Raw genomic sequence first — 19694 nt, 5'->3', positions numbered from 1 at the left:
TCTGACAGAATATCCAACACAGTGGTTCCCCACAAGCAGGTCGCCAAATACCTCTAACCAACACCATAACCAGCAGTTACCTAAGAGAAGTTTGGCGTCATCATGAAACCAATTTTAGTTTTGTAATGTGACTTATCACAATATTCAACAGGAAAATGTCCTTACTAAATCTATCTGGAATGAGTAAGTAGAACTTCACTACCAATAAAAAAGTATGATTGAAATTCAGACATACTACATCCGCAATGCTGGCTTTGTTGTGTGACCTACAGAATAACTTCAGCGGCCTCGATTCACTGCCATCCACAACTCCTCTCCCGTAGCCTCATGGGATAGAAAAGTGTCCAATGGATGCACACTCCAGAAACTCACCAGAAGTTGTAGGTCATCCGAGTGTTTTATTGCCTACTGTTTTATGACTACTATGAATTCAAACATCTTACTCATTGCACATACTGTTTTTCACCTACTATATTAGTAGGGAAGAAGGCATACTCGGAAAGCATATTTTGTCTAAATAAATGAAAGTGCAACATTATAATGCACAGTATGATAAATGGATATTCATTTTAAAGATAAAATAAAATAAAACTGAAGAGTTAAATTATTAGTATTTTTAAATATTAACTTTGAGTGTTACATGCTGGCAAAAGTAATCTAACTGTAAATCGAAGGAAAATGAGCATGCGTAATTAAATAAAATCCAGCATCATTTGCCTGTGTATATTTAAGTGCTTTGCATGTGAGTTTATGTAGTTTGTTTGCAGTTGCCTTGTTGCAAGGGGCTTCATTCCTGCTTTAAACAGGATGTCTGTCGGCCTCAAAACAATAAGCCACAGCTTCAACCTGCTCCACCCTCTTGTCGACAATATATGGGACTGTGAAAGCGTATGCGTCTACGCAACGATCCCCTTTTGTCTTTCTATATCCTGTCTAACATTATCCTGAATCTATCATCTAGGCCGCCTCCTCTTTACCCACGGTGTGTACACTTGGAGCCATTTCCCGTTTTTAATCCTGATCATTCATCACATGTGGCACTTTACACCCACAAACACAAAAATAACTCCATTCATCTGCATCTGTAGCAGACCTTCCACAAGTCATGTGGCCAAATCCAAGGGAAAGCTGTTAATGATTTCATAGACAATAATATACCTACGTGTTTGTGCTATGATTAATAATTCACAACAGAAAGAGAGGGAATTTAGTTTGTCAGAAATCTGAACAAAGATGCACAAATCCACATGCAAGTAGGACGTAGCTATACATATCCATACACAACAACAGAAAGAGGTCAGCGCAAATAACAATCTCTCTTCTCTTTACTCGTTCTCTCAGAGAGTGTTTGACTCTTGTAATGCAGGCCTCTGGAAAATATCTAGGATGCCAGTCATTCCACTCAAACACTCTCAACCAATCTGGTCAGCAGCCCAGTCACATGCACACATACATAAACAGGACTGCTGCACACTTATCTCTCCAGCACTCTCTTTCTCTTTTGTCACCAAACTTTAAACTCTTTTGTTTCTCACTTGAACCCCCACAGATCACTTTTAGCTACTGGCAGCGCTCCATCCTACCGCCAACCCACAATATCACCGCCATTGGAATCTTTTGTTTCTTTCTCTTCATTTCAAACCACAACTCCACACTGTTTAAGCGGGTATGCCCACACATTGCTAAAGAAAATATTATAATAGCTGGATAGGAGTTAACCTATATACCCCACACTATGTGCTGATTTTTGCTGAGCTTTCTAAACCTTATATTGTATCTGAAAGCATCACGAGAAATTAATTGTTGTTCCATTTTTTGCTGAAGGCAAGATAAAATAAAAATTACAGTACCAGTCAAAAGTTTGATCACATGCAAATTAATGTATTTTCTCATGAAAATCTTAAATTGAGTCTATGTATGAATCTCATACAAAACTGTTGCATTTTTTTTATTTGAAGTCAGAATATACAACAGTTTTGATAACCACCATTTGGTCACTGCATATTTCCTATACTTCTATTTGCATTATTTCATATTTTTTTAATTACTATTTTGAAGTGTGGTCAAACTTCTGCCTGGCATTTTATTTAAAATTCATGTGAAGAGTGAAAAAATAATAATAATAAGAAATTCAAGGCTATAAATATCTAAAAACAGCTAATTAAAAAAGAAAAAAGAAAAGAGGCTATCTTGTCAGTCTGGACTTGATATCACAGGAAATCACAAGAATATCATTTCTTTCAAATCAATGAAAACATAGCCTCTAGCAACTTTCTTGTTCTATAGAGACTTTTCAAAACTCTCTCTCCAGTCCTACTCTTCCTGTCTTTGCTTTCACCTCCTGTGTTTTTCCGGTCTCTCGGTCCCTCAGCCCCTCTTTACCCCCCCGTTTCCTTTTCAAAGGACTTTGCATGACTACATTTTATCTGACCCAAATGTTTTAACAAGGAAATAATTTACATGGTTCCATTAATACATACTTAGCAAATTAGGTTGAAAACAGTCAAAAAGTTTACAGCATATGTGACTGCTTTGTTATGGCCGTTGTTGTGCCTACGGGGCCACAGGGTTTGTTCAAACTCTTTTGTTTGTAGCAAAAGAGTTTTAACACCTTTAAATCACAGGTGTTTCCCGCACTGTCATCACTATCCAAACAATCAAATATACCCGCTGTTACCATGCCATAACAGTGCTCACTCCCACCCTTTCCACTGTGCATATCAGTGTCTGTTTACCTGACCATCTCTAAAACTCTACACTGGACAGACTCAAAAATGAGTGTGGGTTTCAGATGTTACGTCAGATGTTTCTTCTGACGCCTCATATTGCTCATGCAGCTCTTATTTTGAGTACTACCAGGTGTTCTGCCATAGAGACTCTTTGTTCATTCATGATCAGGCTGTTGCAAAATCTTCTAACTTTACCCTCCAAATCAGCACCCATTGCAAGCGTGCAATTTCACTGGAGACAGCCCGTAACGGAGAGCAGCTCCAAAAGATTACAAAGATCTTTCCTGAGCTTTAGGCATTGCGGGGGCGAGAGTCTGGCCCTGCGTTGATAGGACTGACATGTCCTTATCATCTGTTTACATTTCCAACAACTTTATACAGTGTTTGTGTGTTACTACCAAATGTGGCTCTTCTTACAGGGCCTGATGTTTATTTCTCATTTCCTTATCTCAATTGCAGCACCATCAGACTGCAGCTGTGAAGAAAAGAGGAGGATTTGAAGTGGGAAGAGATTTTGAGTTAGTTTGGCATTGGACGATAGCCACCCCTCAAATCAGTCATTTTGTTCTGCTCTTTTAATTTTTTTTAATCCCAACCAAGTTTAAATATAATTTGCTAGCTGATCCTGTTCAGTCCCTCAGTTGCTATAATCCTCTCTACCCAAATCCAGCCTGATAGGGTTCCTGCATCTGATTACACTTGAAGGGATGGGGAGTTTTGAGAGTGACCATACAGAAAGGCAGATTTGGCCCAGGCAGAGGGTCAAATGAGATGTGGATGATCAGTCAGGCTGATAGTAATGCAATAACCATCCAGAAAGCTTAAGAACTAACAGGCAGTCTCTCGGCCATCCGCCACTATCACTGTGAAGCAGAGCAGACACAGGCCTTGTCACGACAGCCGAGAGAGAATGTCAAGCGCACACTCACATTATGTCAAGAAATCTAACATGTATTTACAAAAAACATTCCTGTCTGTTTTTTGACTCCTAAATCTTATTCGGACACATACAGTGTGCTCACTTAGACAAAGCAGTGCTCAAACAGGCAGAAAAAAGCAAACGCATGCAAATGTGTGCACAAACCCATTTGCCTGAAACCAAACACACAACCGATCACACTAGGGTTTGACTACTTTGGAGTAAGCATGCTTTTTTAACTCAACGAGCTTGTTTGTGTTCACGTGATCCCCACTGCAATGCACAAAGAATCCCAGGATATACACATACTATGCACCTGAAAACTTTTCAGACAATAGTGATTATGAATATTAATAAATTTAACCAATCATACATAAGAAGTCTGTGTTTGGGTCCCCATGAACAAAAACACAAATTTCTTCAAACTAAACACAAACACACCATTAAGGACCGGAAAGGATCAATGAAAGGATATGCTTGGATATTAAGACAAAGTGTATATATCAGTACTGTGCAAAAGTCTTAGGCATGTTAGTATTAAAATATAAATATATATATATATATAGCCAGTTATTTACATATTTTGCTTATGCTGTAGTGTGTCAGTAGGAAATATGTTTACATTTCCAAACATTCCTTTTTCAAGTAGAATTGTATGTGCTCAAAAATGAAAAGTCAGTCAGTTCTCAGGTGCGTAGAACAAAAGAAGTTATGTCAACCAAGGAACTAAAGTTGCCCGCACACTGAAAAAATGCAATCAGACCAAAAAAAGGTCTATCAAAAATGTTACTTTTTGCATGTGAAAAAGGTGGGGCAAAAAAAGTGCAACGTGTATTAAAAACAAACCTTTTGTTTTGGTCTGATTGCATTTTTTCAGTGGGCGGGCAACTTCGGCAAACATTCCTTTTGCCATTAATTTTAATAATCGAGGGAGATTTTGGTATGCACAAGGAGTCTGACAACAGCAGGTATGCTCCACATGGAGATCTGATCTCACCATCATCGAGTCCATCTGGGATTACAGAAAACTACAGAAAACTGAGACAGACTAAATCCAGAAGAACTATGGCAACGTCTCCAAGACAAAACCTCCCTGCAAAGCTAGAGCAAGTGTACAGAGGACAAACGCTGTTTTAAAAGAAAAGGGTGGTCACACCAAATATTGATTTGATTTATAGAAGTTAATTGATAAATAAAATCTATTTATGACATTATTTTTGAAAGCATCATCACTTTACAGCACGTTTACATAAGTGCCTAAAACTTTTCACAGTACTGCAGCTTTGCAAGTAGGTTTCTTCAAGTGTATTGGAGACTTTTGCCGCAGTTCTTCTGGATTTAGTTGATCTAAGTTTTTTCTGTTTCTTCATGTAATCCCAGATGGACTCGATGGTAAGATCAGATCTCTGTGTGGATCATACCGGTGATAAATCAACTTTTAGGATTGATTTTCCAACAAAATGTGCTCCATTATTGTTCAATAAAAGCATTTTAAAACATACAAAAACATAAAAACATACACTATGGGTATAAAGTACTATGGGAATACTGGAAAACTACTGACTATTTCCAACCATTACCAACAGTTGTGTTGGCACCAAAGAAGTGTACAAATTTCCCTTACTTTATACCCTATATCTTACATATTAGCCTCTCTTTCCCAATTAAACTAACTACAGTTATTTTATTTATTTAGGCCTATTGTTTAATCAGTCAATTAACATGCAGAACACATTTTGAGAGTCACTGCTCTAAAGTTTTTTTTTTCTGGTCACCAAAAGGACCAGCTGGTTTAGAATAGTCAACCTATAAACTGACAGAGTTACCTTTGCACTGACCACCTAAAACAATAAACAATTAAGGAAGGTTATTTTACCTTTGTGTCCAAATCAAGGTCACGTTTTAGTGGTGAGATTTCTTCCACAGATCTTGCTTCACAAGTGGCCTCATAGTCATTGTCACATGATTCCACACCCTCCTGAGAGCTTGTCTGATTCTCTGCCTCGTTAAAAAGACCATGTAAAAGGCCTGGCTCTAGTTGCTCCCACTGGTCCCTCTGTTGGTGCACAGTGTCTAAGCCTGATCCATCTGAGTCCCATTCACTATCCCCAGTCATTGAACCAAGTACAAAGTCAACACCTGATCGGGTCTCCTCTGACTCAGAGTCCAAATCCTGACAGTCTTCACAGGCAGAGCCCCCATCAGACACAAGCCGCTCAGGGGCTGCCAGGTAAACAAAACTATCGGAAGAGAGAAATGCCCCTTCCTCTGGCTCAGGGCAGCATTTTGGGAGGGGGCTCGGAGGGGCTGATTCCACTGATGGAGATGGGGGACCATCCTGATGATACTGATGTGGCACAGCCACAGCTAAATAAACAAAACTGTCTGTTGCAACAAAAGCATCACCATCTTTGCTTTCAAGTCCTGTTGTTCTTGACTCATGTTTAGTGGTAGTCATGTTCAGGGGCAGAGGGGAAGGTGGAGCAGATTCAATACTGATATTGGGAGAGTCTATCTGTGGGTATGAGGCATCTGATTTTGGTGTACTTGTGGTCCCTTGAACAGCCTCTGTTACTTCCCACTCATGTAATGACACCTCCTCTTCAACAAATACTTCCATGGAGACTAAAATCTCTTCTTTCTCTGATTTTAAAAAAGCTCCCTCTTGGTCAGAAGTCATTTCCATAGTTACTTGAGCAGGCTCAGAGGAAACTGCATCCTCATGAGAGACAGTCTCACAGTGACTGTTCCTAACTTCACTTTCTGCCTCATCTTCCAAGGCAGAGCACTCTGGAGATTGGTGAAAACTGTCCTCAATTTCCACCCCTTCCAAATCAGTCATAAAGATGCCAAGATTCATATTACATTCAACATCTGCATTCAAATTCTCTGGAGGGAAAATTCCATGCTGTAAGGAGACATGAATGTCAGATGTCTCATCTTGTTTCATTACCTCCTCTTGGTCTTGCTGTTCAAGATCTGATAAAGCTCCAATGCCTATATCTGAATAACTATCTGGTCGCTCATAGCTCACAGTCTGAGATGGAACAGTCCTATCTTGGTGTAAGGATTGAATGCCACTTGATTCAGAATCTAAAGCATCTGCATCAGCTATATATGAAGTATAATTTTGATCATGGTTATAACCTTCACTATTACAGGGAAGACATATTTTCAGTTGGTCTTGGCTTTGGTCAATATCTTCAAGAGAAAAGCAGCTTTGCGTACATTCTGGTGAGTTTTGATTCATTTGTGTTACACGTGGCTCAGTCTGATCTGTGTGCTCTACATGATATATGATGTCATGTGATGACATCACAACACAATCTTCATCATACAGTTCTGTGATGTCACATTCATGTCTGGCATCAGCTTGATCTATTTTCACTTGAAGCAAGTTGTCACAGGTATCCGAGTATTCAGAAGTGTGAGAAAGATCCCTCTTCTCAGAAACAGTTGATTTGTCTGTGTCTTCTTCCAAACACTGTCTTTCCAGCTCAAGAAAGAGTTCGTCTGAACCTGCCTCTGAGCTGGGGCAGGGGGAAGCACTAGGGGCCTCCGAGCCTCCAAATCCTACAGGTGGTGTCAAAAGGGGCCAGTGGCCTGAGGATGCAAGTTGTTGCGTTTCCCAGTCTTGTATCTGTGATTCCTCCTCTTCTACTTCCCAAGATAAACCACATGTTTCACTGCTCTCCAGTTTCAACACTGCTTGCCAATTTCTCTCCTCCATCTCCAGTCTCTCCTCCTCTTCTTTCTTTTCTTGCTCTCTATCCATCTCATCCTCCTCTAACTCCTCCAGGATTCTGCGTTCATCTTCTTCAAAGCAAAGTTCAGAGGCAGTCTTCTCTCTTAGCCCACCAGTAGGAGGTGGCCAGCCCAATAAACCATTCTCACCACCCTCCTGACTGATACAGGGAGACAGGGGCAAACCCCCATAATTAAGTCCCTCTCCTTCTTGCAGGAAAGGTGATGGAGGATCCAACAGGTACAAAGATTCCTCATCACTCTCCTCACCAAGAATGGGGGGCAGTGGTGGCAGGATAGGGAGAACCCTTCCATGCCCAAGTGACCTTTTACTACCCCTCATACTGCGGGGCCAGGTACGGGCTTTAGTGGGGGGACAAAATACTGGTTTTGGAGGTATTAATGGAACAGTGTCTTGGTCATGTTCCAGTAGTGGTGAGTCTTGCTCATTATCAGAGGTTCTAGCTGCAGTAGTATCTTCTGAGACACTTCTAACACACATTGGGGCAGGAGTTGGTTTACTCTGCTCACCTCTCTTTCTCTCAGCCTGTTGAGAGATGCTAGGACTAGGTTGTAGAGTGTCCGGCTGAGCATAAGTAGTAGTCTCTGAGGGTGGTTGTTCTTTTGAGGGAGAGTGCAGAGCAGTAGCAAGTTTTTGGGAGTGCAGGTGGAGTGGCTGTTTTTGTCTGTGAGGATGAGGAAGATGGGAAAGAATTGGGCTAACAGTGGGAGTGAAAGAAGGAGAGCTAGAGACAGGAGGCGTTTGAGGACCTCCAGATGAGACAAGGGAGTGTGAGAAAGGTGTTGCCAAAGGAGACGATGATGTAGAAGGAATAGATGAGGCTAGTAAAGATGGCACGGGATGGAGAGGAGAAACTGGGATTCCAGCCCCAGACAGACGTTTCTCTCCACTCTCTCCAGGTGAAAGCTCTAAACGTTCAGCAAACTCAGGGTAAGTAGGGGGCATAAAAGCTTTCCAGGAGCGCCGATTTGGATTGTCCTTCTTGTCACCACCCTGGTGCCTCCTTTTTGTCACAACAGCTGCCCCAACGGCAGCTGAATTTGATGCAGGAATAACCACTCCAGAGCCGACTCCTCCGACAGGTGACATACTCTGAGGGTCACCGGTGAGTTTCAGAGCATCAAAAATAACTCTTTCATCCAGCTTTTTCACACCTGCATCAGAAGGCCCTCCTCGTGCAACAAATACTCCACATATGTCGGCTCCCAAAGTCCCATTGCTGGAGAGTGTACTTCCCTCACCACCCCCTGAGCCCAGAGTGCTGCGAGAAGGCTGGCTGAGCTTTGAGCCTTGATCAATCTGCTCATTGATGCGCATGGTGTCATAAATTGAGCGCTGTGGTACATAGCAGTCCTCAATATATGCCTCCTCATCGTCGCCCTTCCCAAGGCACCTGGGGTTCTGCCGCAAGCAGTCCGGGCGGCTCAGAGGTTTTCCCATCCCAAACTACAGCGCCCTCAAGGGGCTGAGATGGGATGGTTACTATTCCACAAACAAAGCCTGCAGTGAGTATTAGTGAGGTTCTGAACACACACATACAGTCATGCACTGAATTCTCAGTATACAATCTGTTATGATCCTCAACATCCAGCATAAATATCCAAGTAAGAAAAGGTACAAGCTCTTGATTCAGAGCTACATGTCGGCATCTGCACGTGCAATGCTGAAATGCATTAGAAATGTCTCCTTTGCATGGATAGATCTGTGCAGCGACATATTAAATATTAAGAAAAATATACAAAAAGCTGGTAAGTGTCTGAGTGAGACATCCAAAATCCATAACAGGATAATAACATCCCTTATAGACAATATTCCTTTGTTTCCCTTTTGAGTCCTAAACCCTCAAAACAAGAGCAAAATCCAAAATCCTTTCCTTCCTTAGCGCTGCTTCCTCTCGACTCTCCTTCCTGCTGCCACAACAGGAAAAATCAATGCGGGGCTTCAGCTACTTTCACCATCTCCAAGAGCAGCAGCCAAAGCTGTATGAGGCTCCTTTTAAGGTGAGATATCCACACTCTGTTACATAAAACTGAGTTTGGCAAAGAAAAACAAAAAGTGCCAGTCAGGAGATTTTGTCTCTCATCTCCCTTTTCTTCTAAGAACATAATGTAATAGACATAATTCCTTGGAAGTATTTCGAAAAACAAGGCATCTTAAAAAAAAAAAAAAAAAAAAAAAAAAAAAAAAAAACACTGTAAACTTACTTGATAACACTAAAGATATTTAAAGAAACAATCATAAAAACAATAACGGACTCACTCTTCCAACAGTCCTACGAGTTTTCCTGCTGTGTATTCTTTATCAATTTCTGCTTCCTCTTTTTAATCCTATAATGAAGCATTAATAGAGCATGTCAGGAAGAGAAGCCATCTGTGCCTGAAATACCTCATCATTCTCTTTTATCTTGCCCTCTTCAGCAGACTGAGCACATCCAACACTCTTTGTGACATGTTCATTTCATATTTAAAGTAAAAAAGACGTTCTTCAAACATGAAAATGTTTTTTTTGCAATCCTTTCATTCAGCACTTGGGGGAAAACATAAGGGTCCAAAAGGTGTCTGTGTCCAGAAGGGTTGAGGGTATGTAGATCCAGTGAGTCCAGTTCAGCCGGGGAGAGAGTTGAGAGTCAAGGGACTGTATCCAGAAGGCAGAGACCCAGACAGAGCTTCATTCCAAGTGCTGCCTTGCACTTCAGGCACTGTGATTTCCAGACAATCCCCGGACACGCTCTCTGTTCTCTTATTTTCTTCTTTCAGTACTCCAAACACAGCTCAGCTAGGATCCACGCAAGTTCTTGCTCTTCTTTTCTCCGATTTCTTCCTGTGCAGGCTTTCTTTCTCATACACGCTTTTCTCTGTCTGTTCTAAAGCCACTTCACAGCTGAAATGGTTTGCAGCTGCTAAAAAAATCTCCCAGTTTTCCTCTCTCGTTCACTCCCCCCCTCTCTCTCTCACACACACATTCGCCTCTCTTTTTTTCTCTTGCTCTCTCTCCCTTCTTTCTCTCTCGCTCTCTCTGTTTTTGTTTGAATCCAGCTCCGTTTGTTCTGTTTCCTGCTGTGGTTTTAAAACACAGGAAGTGGTCCAATCATGCCGGTTTCCCCTTCCAAAAAAACATGCGAGACAAGGCTAGAGGAGTGAGCCCAAGATAAAGTGAGTGGGAGGAGGGACCATGGAGTCAGTGGGAGTGACCAATCTGGGGATCTGACGTGTTTCTGCAGAATCACTGGATAACAGGAGCAGATTATCACATTCTAAGCTCTATAACAACCATCTATGTAAACGAAGCGGTATTGAAGAAGAGGGGCTAGAGTTTTCTTCTATCATGTTTATAGTGAGCTTCAATGAGTCAACAGTGAATGATAAAGCTTATTTTCAGTTTGTAATTGTGATATTCATCACTTTGCTGCAATCTAAACCTGAATCAGCTGGGATAAACACTCCCACTCAAAAAAGAGCAAATGCCTGAAGCAAACCACAAACTCTAGAGCACAATAGATAAACAGACAGGAAAAGTGAGAGTGAAAACGATAACTAAAGTGGGAGTGGTGAGTGGGGGAAAGAGGAGGGCGCTTGCAAGAGGGATTTAAAGAAATAACGGCTGCCCTTCTTTCCCCCCTCAAATAAACTGCCATACGTGGAAGAAAAAAATCCCTTGCACACATTTCCTCTCACTGTTCAGTAACCTCCCTCCCTTCTTTTTAAGATGGGCCTTCTGTAACAGCAAAACAATACAGAAGGACATACAAAAGTCTGCCATATTCACACACCCCACTTGTGCATTCCCGTCTGCTACTCTTCTGTAACACAATCCTGTCAGCAGAGAGCATAAGGGGGCTGGGGGGTGGTACTGGGGCCTCCGATGAGGTGCTTCAGGATAACATAACAAAAATGAATGAACATTCCACCGTGAAGTGTCCACGGACCCAGACCAGCATGAAATGGGAGTACAAAGTGTGAGCTTTCAATATTTGTATGTGTATTTTGTTTTGCATCTCATTTTTCTTAGTTTTATTGCACAGCTGAAAGGCTTTAGTACCCATTCATTGTGATTGCATGGGAAATTATTCAAAATTTTTCCTTTTGTGTTCTGGGAAGAAGGAAAGTCATACGGGTTTGGGATAACACTCAATAAGGGTCAGTAAATGATAGCAGTAAATTTTGAACTATTCCTTTAAGAAGCTCCAGCAGAGAATAAACACCAAACACATGTCTGCCTATTCTTCGCACAAATGCATGCAGAAAAATACACAGACTCACACATGAAGTGGGGGAGGGGCTTGTTAGTCTTCAGATATCTAACTGTTGCTCTGAAACACAACGCTCCCCGTGGCCTGCATATCAAGCAAGCTAAATTCTCTGTCTTTTTTATAAACTCTTTCCCCCTCTGTGTCAGTTGGGTTGCAGCTGTTATGGCTGCTTCTAACACAAACCTCCCTACAGAGACAAAAGAGGTTTGTTGTCCATTTTGCTGGTGCTTGTGCTCTCTCCCTCCAACCACATAAAACTAGGTTTCAGTGAGCCATAATCCTAAGCAAATTTGAAACCGCACACATGTGCATCCCAGACACAATTGGAGGATAAAAAGTAATACAAAATACATTTGTACACAAAACAAAGTAATTGACCAAAACAATGAATGTAAACCTATCCTGGCTGTACGTGTAACCAGTCTAAACCCTCCTCTTCTCATTGCACTTCCTTATATCAATTAAATTCATGACTGCTTGACTGGTGCATCCCCCACTCTACTTTTCCTCATTCTTTCAGTGACTGGTCATTTGGCCAGTCACGCCTGGTTAAAGAGTCACAGTCTTGACTCAGACAGGAAGAGGGAGGGGTTTAAACCCCAAAATCCCCTACACAGACTCTGTGGTTGGAACTGAACTGATTGGCATAGGTAAAGTGCTACTAGTGCTTTGTGTCTTGTACTAAAGCGGCCCCATTTAAAGACTGGTGGTCACTCAGCAAAACAAGCACGAGGCCTGAGAACATTATTGACTTAGAGGGCTATTTGTTGCCTCAGCAGAGCACCTGTTGATTTTGTTTTCCTTCTTTATCTTTGTTGCTTGCCCACTTCTCTTGCTACTCTCTCTCTCTTCCTGCCTGATTGCACTATAAGTGAAAAGGTACTGAAAGCCTCGTCTGTTTGTTTCAGTTGTTCATTTACCCCCCTCTTCTCTCGTTCCCTTTGCCACACTGGTTACTAGGTAGCATGTCTCTCATTTTCTCTGTCTCAGCAGTAGATTTATAATTAACCACCATGGCTTTACCTGAATGACTCAATGTGTGCATTGTTCTCTCTCACCACCACAGACACAGAGACAGGAATATAAACACCTCTGCTAAGAAAAAGGAAAAGAGTCTGGTCTTGCCACAAAATTAAAGCAATAAAATAGGATTTGAATGTATGAATGAACACATTAGCACATAAATGATTTACCTAAAGCTTAACATTTAGTTAATATTAAAGCTATGTTATGCATCACAAGCTGCATCACAACCTTGTTCCCACATTTGACTTCAGTCAAAACATTGATTATTATCTTGGTAATTATTTCCAAATGTCAGTGGAGTAACCCTATTTACATTAAGTTCCTATTTATTTCTGTTGGTGAGCTAATTGAGACTAACTGGAAGGGAAAGTGGGCTTTTCTATGGAATGCCACAGTAATGCACAACAGCTGAAACAATACCAGGCAATGGGAACAGCTAGAGAGAGCATGACATAACACACACATATGTGCATACACACTCAAATGCCAGTGTGTGATGTATAGAACCGGGTCAATTTAGAGAAATTAAGTCATCAGATTAGTCTAACCATGTTATCCTAATTTAATCAACCCCTTAGTGCAAAAAATAAACTGAATATGAGCAAACTGATATAAAATTATACATTTACAGGTGAAAGATGTTCCAGGGAAATTGCAGAAATGGAAATTACACTAGAATGACATCAGAGATCGCTGAGACATGGCACAGAAATGCTTCACCACAAAAAGTTTTCTGAGGCTACAAAAACATATAGTATCACCACGGTCATAGACTGGAAAGAGGTAGAAATACAGAGTTATCTAACTAGGCCCAATTGCAAGTCTGATAAGATTCATACAGATAAGGTTCATACAAAGTTTACCCTAACCCTTTCATCAAAGCTCATGGAAAAGTACCATTAAAATATTTTATATTGTGACATTATGTTCAGTACATTATTAAATCACTTTTCACTTCTGAAGAATTTTATTGTAATTACAGTAAATTATTTACATGATACAAATAAAATGTATTTGAAAACGTAAGTAACAAATGCACATTTTAATTTCATTTTAATTTGGGGTGAAATATGACTCACTCATATGATTCACCATGTTAATATAACTCATTACAAGAACTTTACATTACTTTACCTTATTAAGTTAAGTATAAAGTTCTTGCAATGAGTTATATAGTGGTAAATTCATTCTTCCAGGAAAACCCAGTGCTAATCTGCTTGTTTGACTGGGAGGCCACAAGATTGATGAGTTAAAGGGAAACCCCTAAGGTTTGGGTGGGGGTAGGGCAGGTCATGACAGTCTCCACAGTTGTTTTTGTGGAAGAAAAGCTGTGATCTCAAACTACGTAAAAAGAGGTAGATAAATATAGACAAACCAGCAGGAGTGATGGAGTGATGGAGGGATGGAGGGGTGGAAGGAGTAAAGGGAGTGAAGATATAAGCGGCAAGGTTGAGGACAGCGTGGACAACCTGATTTGATTTAGAAGCCATTCCCTCATCCCAACAGCCCTGCGAAGGAATTCCCAGTTGGACAAGGGGCCCTCGCTTAACTCCAATCTAGCACTTCATCAAGCCTCAGCTGCTCTGGGACAGAGCGACATGGGAGCACACAAGAGTACGTAAGGGACAGGAATTTTAAGGAGGGGGCAACCACACCCTGGTTGTGTGTACATGTGTGAGTGTGTTTCCAGGGTTGAGGGTGGGGAGACAGCTGGGATGCCGGACGCTCCACACGGACTGGAATTAGAAACATTCTCACACATGGACCTGCGGACACACTCCCACAACATACAAACACACCTTCTGTGTCTACATGTCACCCTATAGCACACGCCTGCTGATAAATATGAGAACATCTTCAGACAGGAAACACTGGACGACACAGGCTAGACATTTCACATTGAAGTCATAAGTGTGAAAAGCCCTAGCTCTCTCTAACCGATTTCCACAACATCTCAATACGCTCATTGTTGATAAAAGCTAAACAATGACACTGACTAATCTGACACCTTCTCTTAATACCCCATGCCCCCCGCAGCTGCCCTGACGGAGCTTGCACAACAAAAAAACCTCTCAGACACACACACAGGATCACCCTCCCCTCTCCACCCCTCTGAGCAATGACATCATTTTGGATTTGGTGTCTTTGAAATGGAGTCTGGCTTGCATGGAGTGAGGCGAAAATGAGAGCAGACTATCTCGTGGCAGACGAACGGGCTGCACTCAAATTTATCTTACGATATTTCATTACAAAGTGGAAGACAAAAAGAGAGAAATGGGGCAAAGAAGATGGAAAAATGACAAGTGCTTGGAGCCAAGTTGGATGAATCCCAAGGATGTCTTTCTGAACGCATTTTATTCATCTTTCTCTTTTTCCTCTTTGTAATGAATGAGATCTCATCTCCTCAGCTTCCTAAAAATAACCTCAAGACTACAAATACATACAGTGGGGTTCAAAAGTCCACTTGTGAAAATGCTTCTATTGAGCATTTTTTTTACCGTTACAAATTATATTCATGCAGCATAACATTAACAGCAGTATAATAATGTTAGTGAAAAATTATATCTTAGTACTTTCCTTTATGAAAATATTTTATATACAATGAATAAATAATATAATAATAAAAAATAAAAAAAATTATATTTATAAATTTTATATTTATATTATTTTTTACTGTTACTGTCATGTACCGTCTTCAAGAGTTTGATATACGTGGCTGTCTCCATTTCAAGGTCACAGACAATATTGAGAAGCAGTAATTTTCCACTGCCTTTGTTATAATACCACTGACTGAATTTATGCTGATCACAGTCAGACTGAGCATTGAGAAAGACAATTAGGATTATTAAATAAACTCAATTCGATACATTAAAAAAAAAAATATATATATTTCCTGACAGAAAGAGAAATCTAGTAGGAAATAAACTTGGATGTTATAATATTGTATCCAAGATTCGCAACATCAACACGACTGAAGCCCATTGTACTTAATATACTGTGCTGGCTTTGACTTCATTCTTGAACTCCACTTCACGCCGTATTGATTAGACATCCACTTGAGTGTCACTGTTAACCATATCGACAACACCCACTTATTCTTAGTCCTCTATTCAGTCCCTTTTCTGCCCCTCTCACTGTCTGTCTGCCTGTGCTGTGCTCTTAATCACATCTATACAACCTGCTTTCATTTAGCACCCATGAGAGAATAAGAGAGAAAGAAAGAAAAGCAGAAGAAGAGAAAATGGGTGATGCCGTGCTTTTAGTCAACCATATTGTTAAAAATGTGTTTGAGAGCTTTATTAGACCGCTACGCCTAGATGAGGCAGGAGTAAAGCTATGAGACAAGCAAGTGGGTAGACAAGTAGTGGAAAAACAGAATACTCAAAAATGGAAAAAGTGTGTGGAAAGACTTCAAGACTTCCTCAGGTGGTGTATGTTAATGAGGATAGGAGTTGAAAAGTCTTTGAAAACTCGATTATAATAATAATACTACAGTAAAACAGTAATGTTATTACACTTCAAAATGTAATTTATTCCTGTGATGCAAAGCTGAATTTTCAGCATAATTACTCCAGTATTCAGTGTCACATGATCCTTCAGAAATTATTATAATATACTGATTTGGCAATTTTTTTTAATTTTTTATTATCGGTGTTGAAAACAGTTGCCCTGATTAATATTTTTTTGTGAAAACCATAATTATTCTTTTTTTTCAGGATTCTTTGATGAATAGAAAGTAAAAAAAAAAACCCAAAAAACAGCATTAATTTGAAATAGAAATCTTGCATTATAAATGTCTTTACTGTCACTTTTGATCAATTTAATGCATCCTTTCTGAATAAAAGTATTTATAAAAAATAAAATAAAAACTTAATGAAACCCCAAACCTTTGAACACTACTAATATAAATAAATCTGCTAGTATATCTAAAACTATTTTATTGTCTCTTCACATGACTGATAAACAGCAAAGTGTCCCCAGCTCTTTTGTCTTTTTTTCCTCCCTTCTTACGCTTCCATATTGACACAGTGGGCTGACACAGTGGGCTGACACAGTGGGCTGACACAGATTAGTTGTGTGGTCAGATTTATCTCAGTGTCCATCACAGTGGTGACATCATTAATGAGCTCTCAGTGTTAGCACTGAACAGAGGGATGCAGTACTATGAAAAAAAAAGAAACAAGAAAATGAAAAAAACCCACAATGGAAGATTTACCTCGCATGAAATTATAAAGTCTCTGAAGAACACAAATGACACAATGACAAATTTCACCCTTTATCCCAAATTCAAAGAACTTCTAAAAGTCTTTGATGATAAATGCTGCCATTTAAAATCTTCAAATGTTCAGTTAAAGGTCACTCGACTACTTCAATACCACTGAGTCTTTTAAACTCCTCATACTGTTGTTGCTGAGCAATCAAACATGGCAGAGGAAGGAATGATTCAGTCTCAGCAAGACATATTTTCTATAGCACTGATTCACTCTGCTGCTCCTGGAGGTCTCGGACGCCCACTACATCCGTCATTTCCTCATCTCCAATCCTTCCCACTTCCACCTACACCTCTTTACTCTCACACTCTCCTTTCTTTCACCACCCTCAAGAGGCATGAGTAAGAGAGATAAAGACATTTCATCAGACGGACGGGAGGAAAGGTGAACTCGAGCAGCCCACTCTAAGTAAGAGCTGACATGTCTCACCTTATTCTCTCGCCACCGTCAGAGAGGATAGGAGGAAAACAGCAAGAACATGTTGGGAAAGGAGGATTTATCAAGGGATAGTGCTTTCACCCTGCAGTAATACAAATATTAAAAGTACCACACAGATCTTGACACATTTTCCTTGCTTTTCTCTTTTAAACACACATTTGAGGGGCAAGAGCTCCGAGAGTGTGCACCTGAATTCAGATTGCTCTGTAGGTTTTAAGCTGCAAATGGGTCCACCTGAGAAACTGCATAGTCAATGAAAACATTCCTGCTAAGCTCATAACAAACATGAGCCTAATGTAGCTGCATTATTGATCAAAATAAAACCGAAATCACAATATGGCTTAGTGTGTGATTACTAAATTGCAAAAGTTGTGTGATTATTAAAATTGCAAAAGTTGTGATTAAATAAATAAATATATGCATAGAGTGATACGTTTATGTGCATTTGGGAACGTAGCACTTGTAAAAAGTGCTTATAAACCAGCAGTTGTCAACAAAAGAGAGGGGGCTTCCTTGGATTTACCACCACAATTAAAGCTTGATATTATTTTTCTTAAATACAATTTTATTTTATTTTATTTTACTGTGAAATATTACAATAGTAATATTTCTTTTTTGTTTAATCTTTTATTTAGTAATAATAAAAAATAAATTGTCCAAATAGTGCATCCCTACAAACAAGCTCAACAAACCTGGAGCTTTCTTTCTAATCACATTTTAAGTGCATGTATATGTAAATACATGCATGTGATTTCCACAATTAGGACATGTTCCTGGATCAAAAGCCTTTGCTGGTTCAGGAACATCATCCTGCATCATCTGCTAAACATTGCCCACTGAATTTAGGTGTAGGGTGTCTGATTCAGGAACACGTCATACTTCGGTAAACCACATTTTGCATGACGAGGGCTTTGCTAGACCTTGTTTAGATATTGAGAAAAACAAGACTGTGCCACATGAGCTCATGCTTAGGTAGGCAGGTTGAGCCCCTCTGAGACTGAAGCCTTAGAACCTCCTGTGGCATATGAATATTGTTAGCTAACAGTGGTTAGCACACAATGGAATCTGATATTGCAAATGAAAGCTACAGTACACACACAAATATACAGTTTGCTAAATATTTTCCTACCTTGAATTCTTGAAGTTGCTGTTTAATGACCTCCACTTCTGTCCCCACGACGGCCTGTGTGTTCAGCACCTCCTCTGCCCGTCCCAACAACCCCTGTAGGTCAGCCAGTCGGGCGTAGAACTCCTTAACACGTTCTTCTGCTGCTTCTATGAGTGCCAGACGGTTCTGGCCTCGTTCTGTCAGCTTGCCTGCCTGCCGGTTTAGGGCTTCGGTTTCTCTCCTGAGGGCCAGAAGATCAGGAGAGCTCCCCTCTCTACGCAGCATAGTTGTGCATTCCCCACCATGACCCTCCAGCTCGGCACGGAGGGCATCAAGTCGGCTCAGGAAGCCCCTGACAGCGTCAGCCTGCGAAGCTAAGGAATCAGCATCTCGACCCACAGGGCTAAGGCTGTCCAGCTCATCATCCAAATCAGACAGGCGGGAGAAAATGTCTCGAACATGTGACTGGACCTCTCCCACGCCCTGCAACCGGGACTCCAAGGATGAGCAGCATTGCTCAGTCTGTAGGGAAAAGAAAGGGGACACATGCAGGTAAATGGAGCTGAGATTGTGGGCCATTTCTACTATGCAGTGGATGTTTATTACCCAATCATATTTACATTTACATTTTACATTTATTCATTTAGCTGACGCTCTTATCCAAAGCGACTTACAATTGCTATGTATGTCAGAGGTCGCACGCCTCTGGAGCAACTAGGGGTTAAGTGTCTTGCTCAGGGACACATTGGTGTCTCACAGTGGATTCGAACCCGGGTCTCTCACGCCAAAGGCATGTGTCTTATCCATTGCGCCACCACCCCTATGATTGCACCCCTATGCGCAATCATATGTTTCTAAATGTTTTGTTTAAATATTTTTATATTAATATAATAAGTAACAATTTAAACATATTTCCCTAAAATGAGTAACAACAATAACAAACAATAACAATTTCACAATAACAACCTTTCCTCTTGATTTCTATCATTTAACCGAACCCAACTGAGCTGGACGATGACATCACTGTTTTCTACAGAGCCGCTTAATATATGAATTGAACTCATTTCATATTTGATGATCTTTACAAAGTTATTGAATCGAACTGAATCAACACCGAACTGACCTCAGCTGAACAGTCACACTATTTTATTTTTAGAGGTGCTTTACAGCAGATTTGAACTCTGTTTG

The 19694-nt window shown here is 40.5% G+C and overlaps 1 protein-coding gene across 15 annotated transcripts in view; it reads right to left on the bottom strand.

Annotated features, from left to right (window-relative positions):
- macf1a (microtubule actin crosslinking factor 1a) overlaps positions 1 to 19694 on the bottom strand; it is a 165943-nt gene that overhangs the window by 29356 nt on the left and 116893 nt on the right. For all 15 annotated transcript variants that reach the window (XM_082187008.1, XM_082187009.1, XM_082186997.1 and 12 more), the window contains one exon: positions 18528 to 19028. In XM_082187008.1, coding sequence (XP_082043134.1) covers positions 18528 to 19028 — 501 coding nt within the window. The remainder of the gene's footprint in view (positions 1 to 18527; positions 19029 to 19694) is intronic.

The sequence above is a fragment of the Leuciscus leuciscus genome, assembly GCF_965113295.1.
Source record: "Leuciscus leuciscus genome assembly, chromosome: 12".
Lineage (NCBI taxonomy): Eukaryota > Metazoa > Chordata > Actinopteri > Cypriniformes > Leuciscidae > Leuciscus > Leuciscus leuciscus.
Note: the sequence above shows the minus strand (reverse complement) of the source record. Positions and strands in the feature narration are given on the sequence as shown.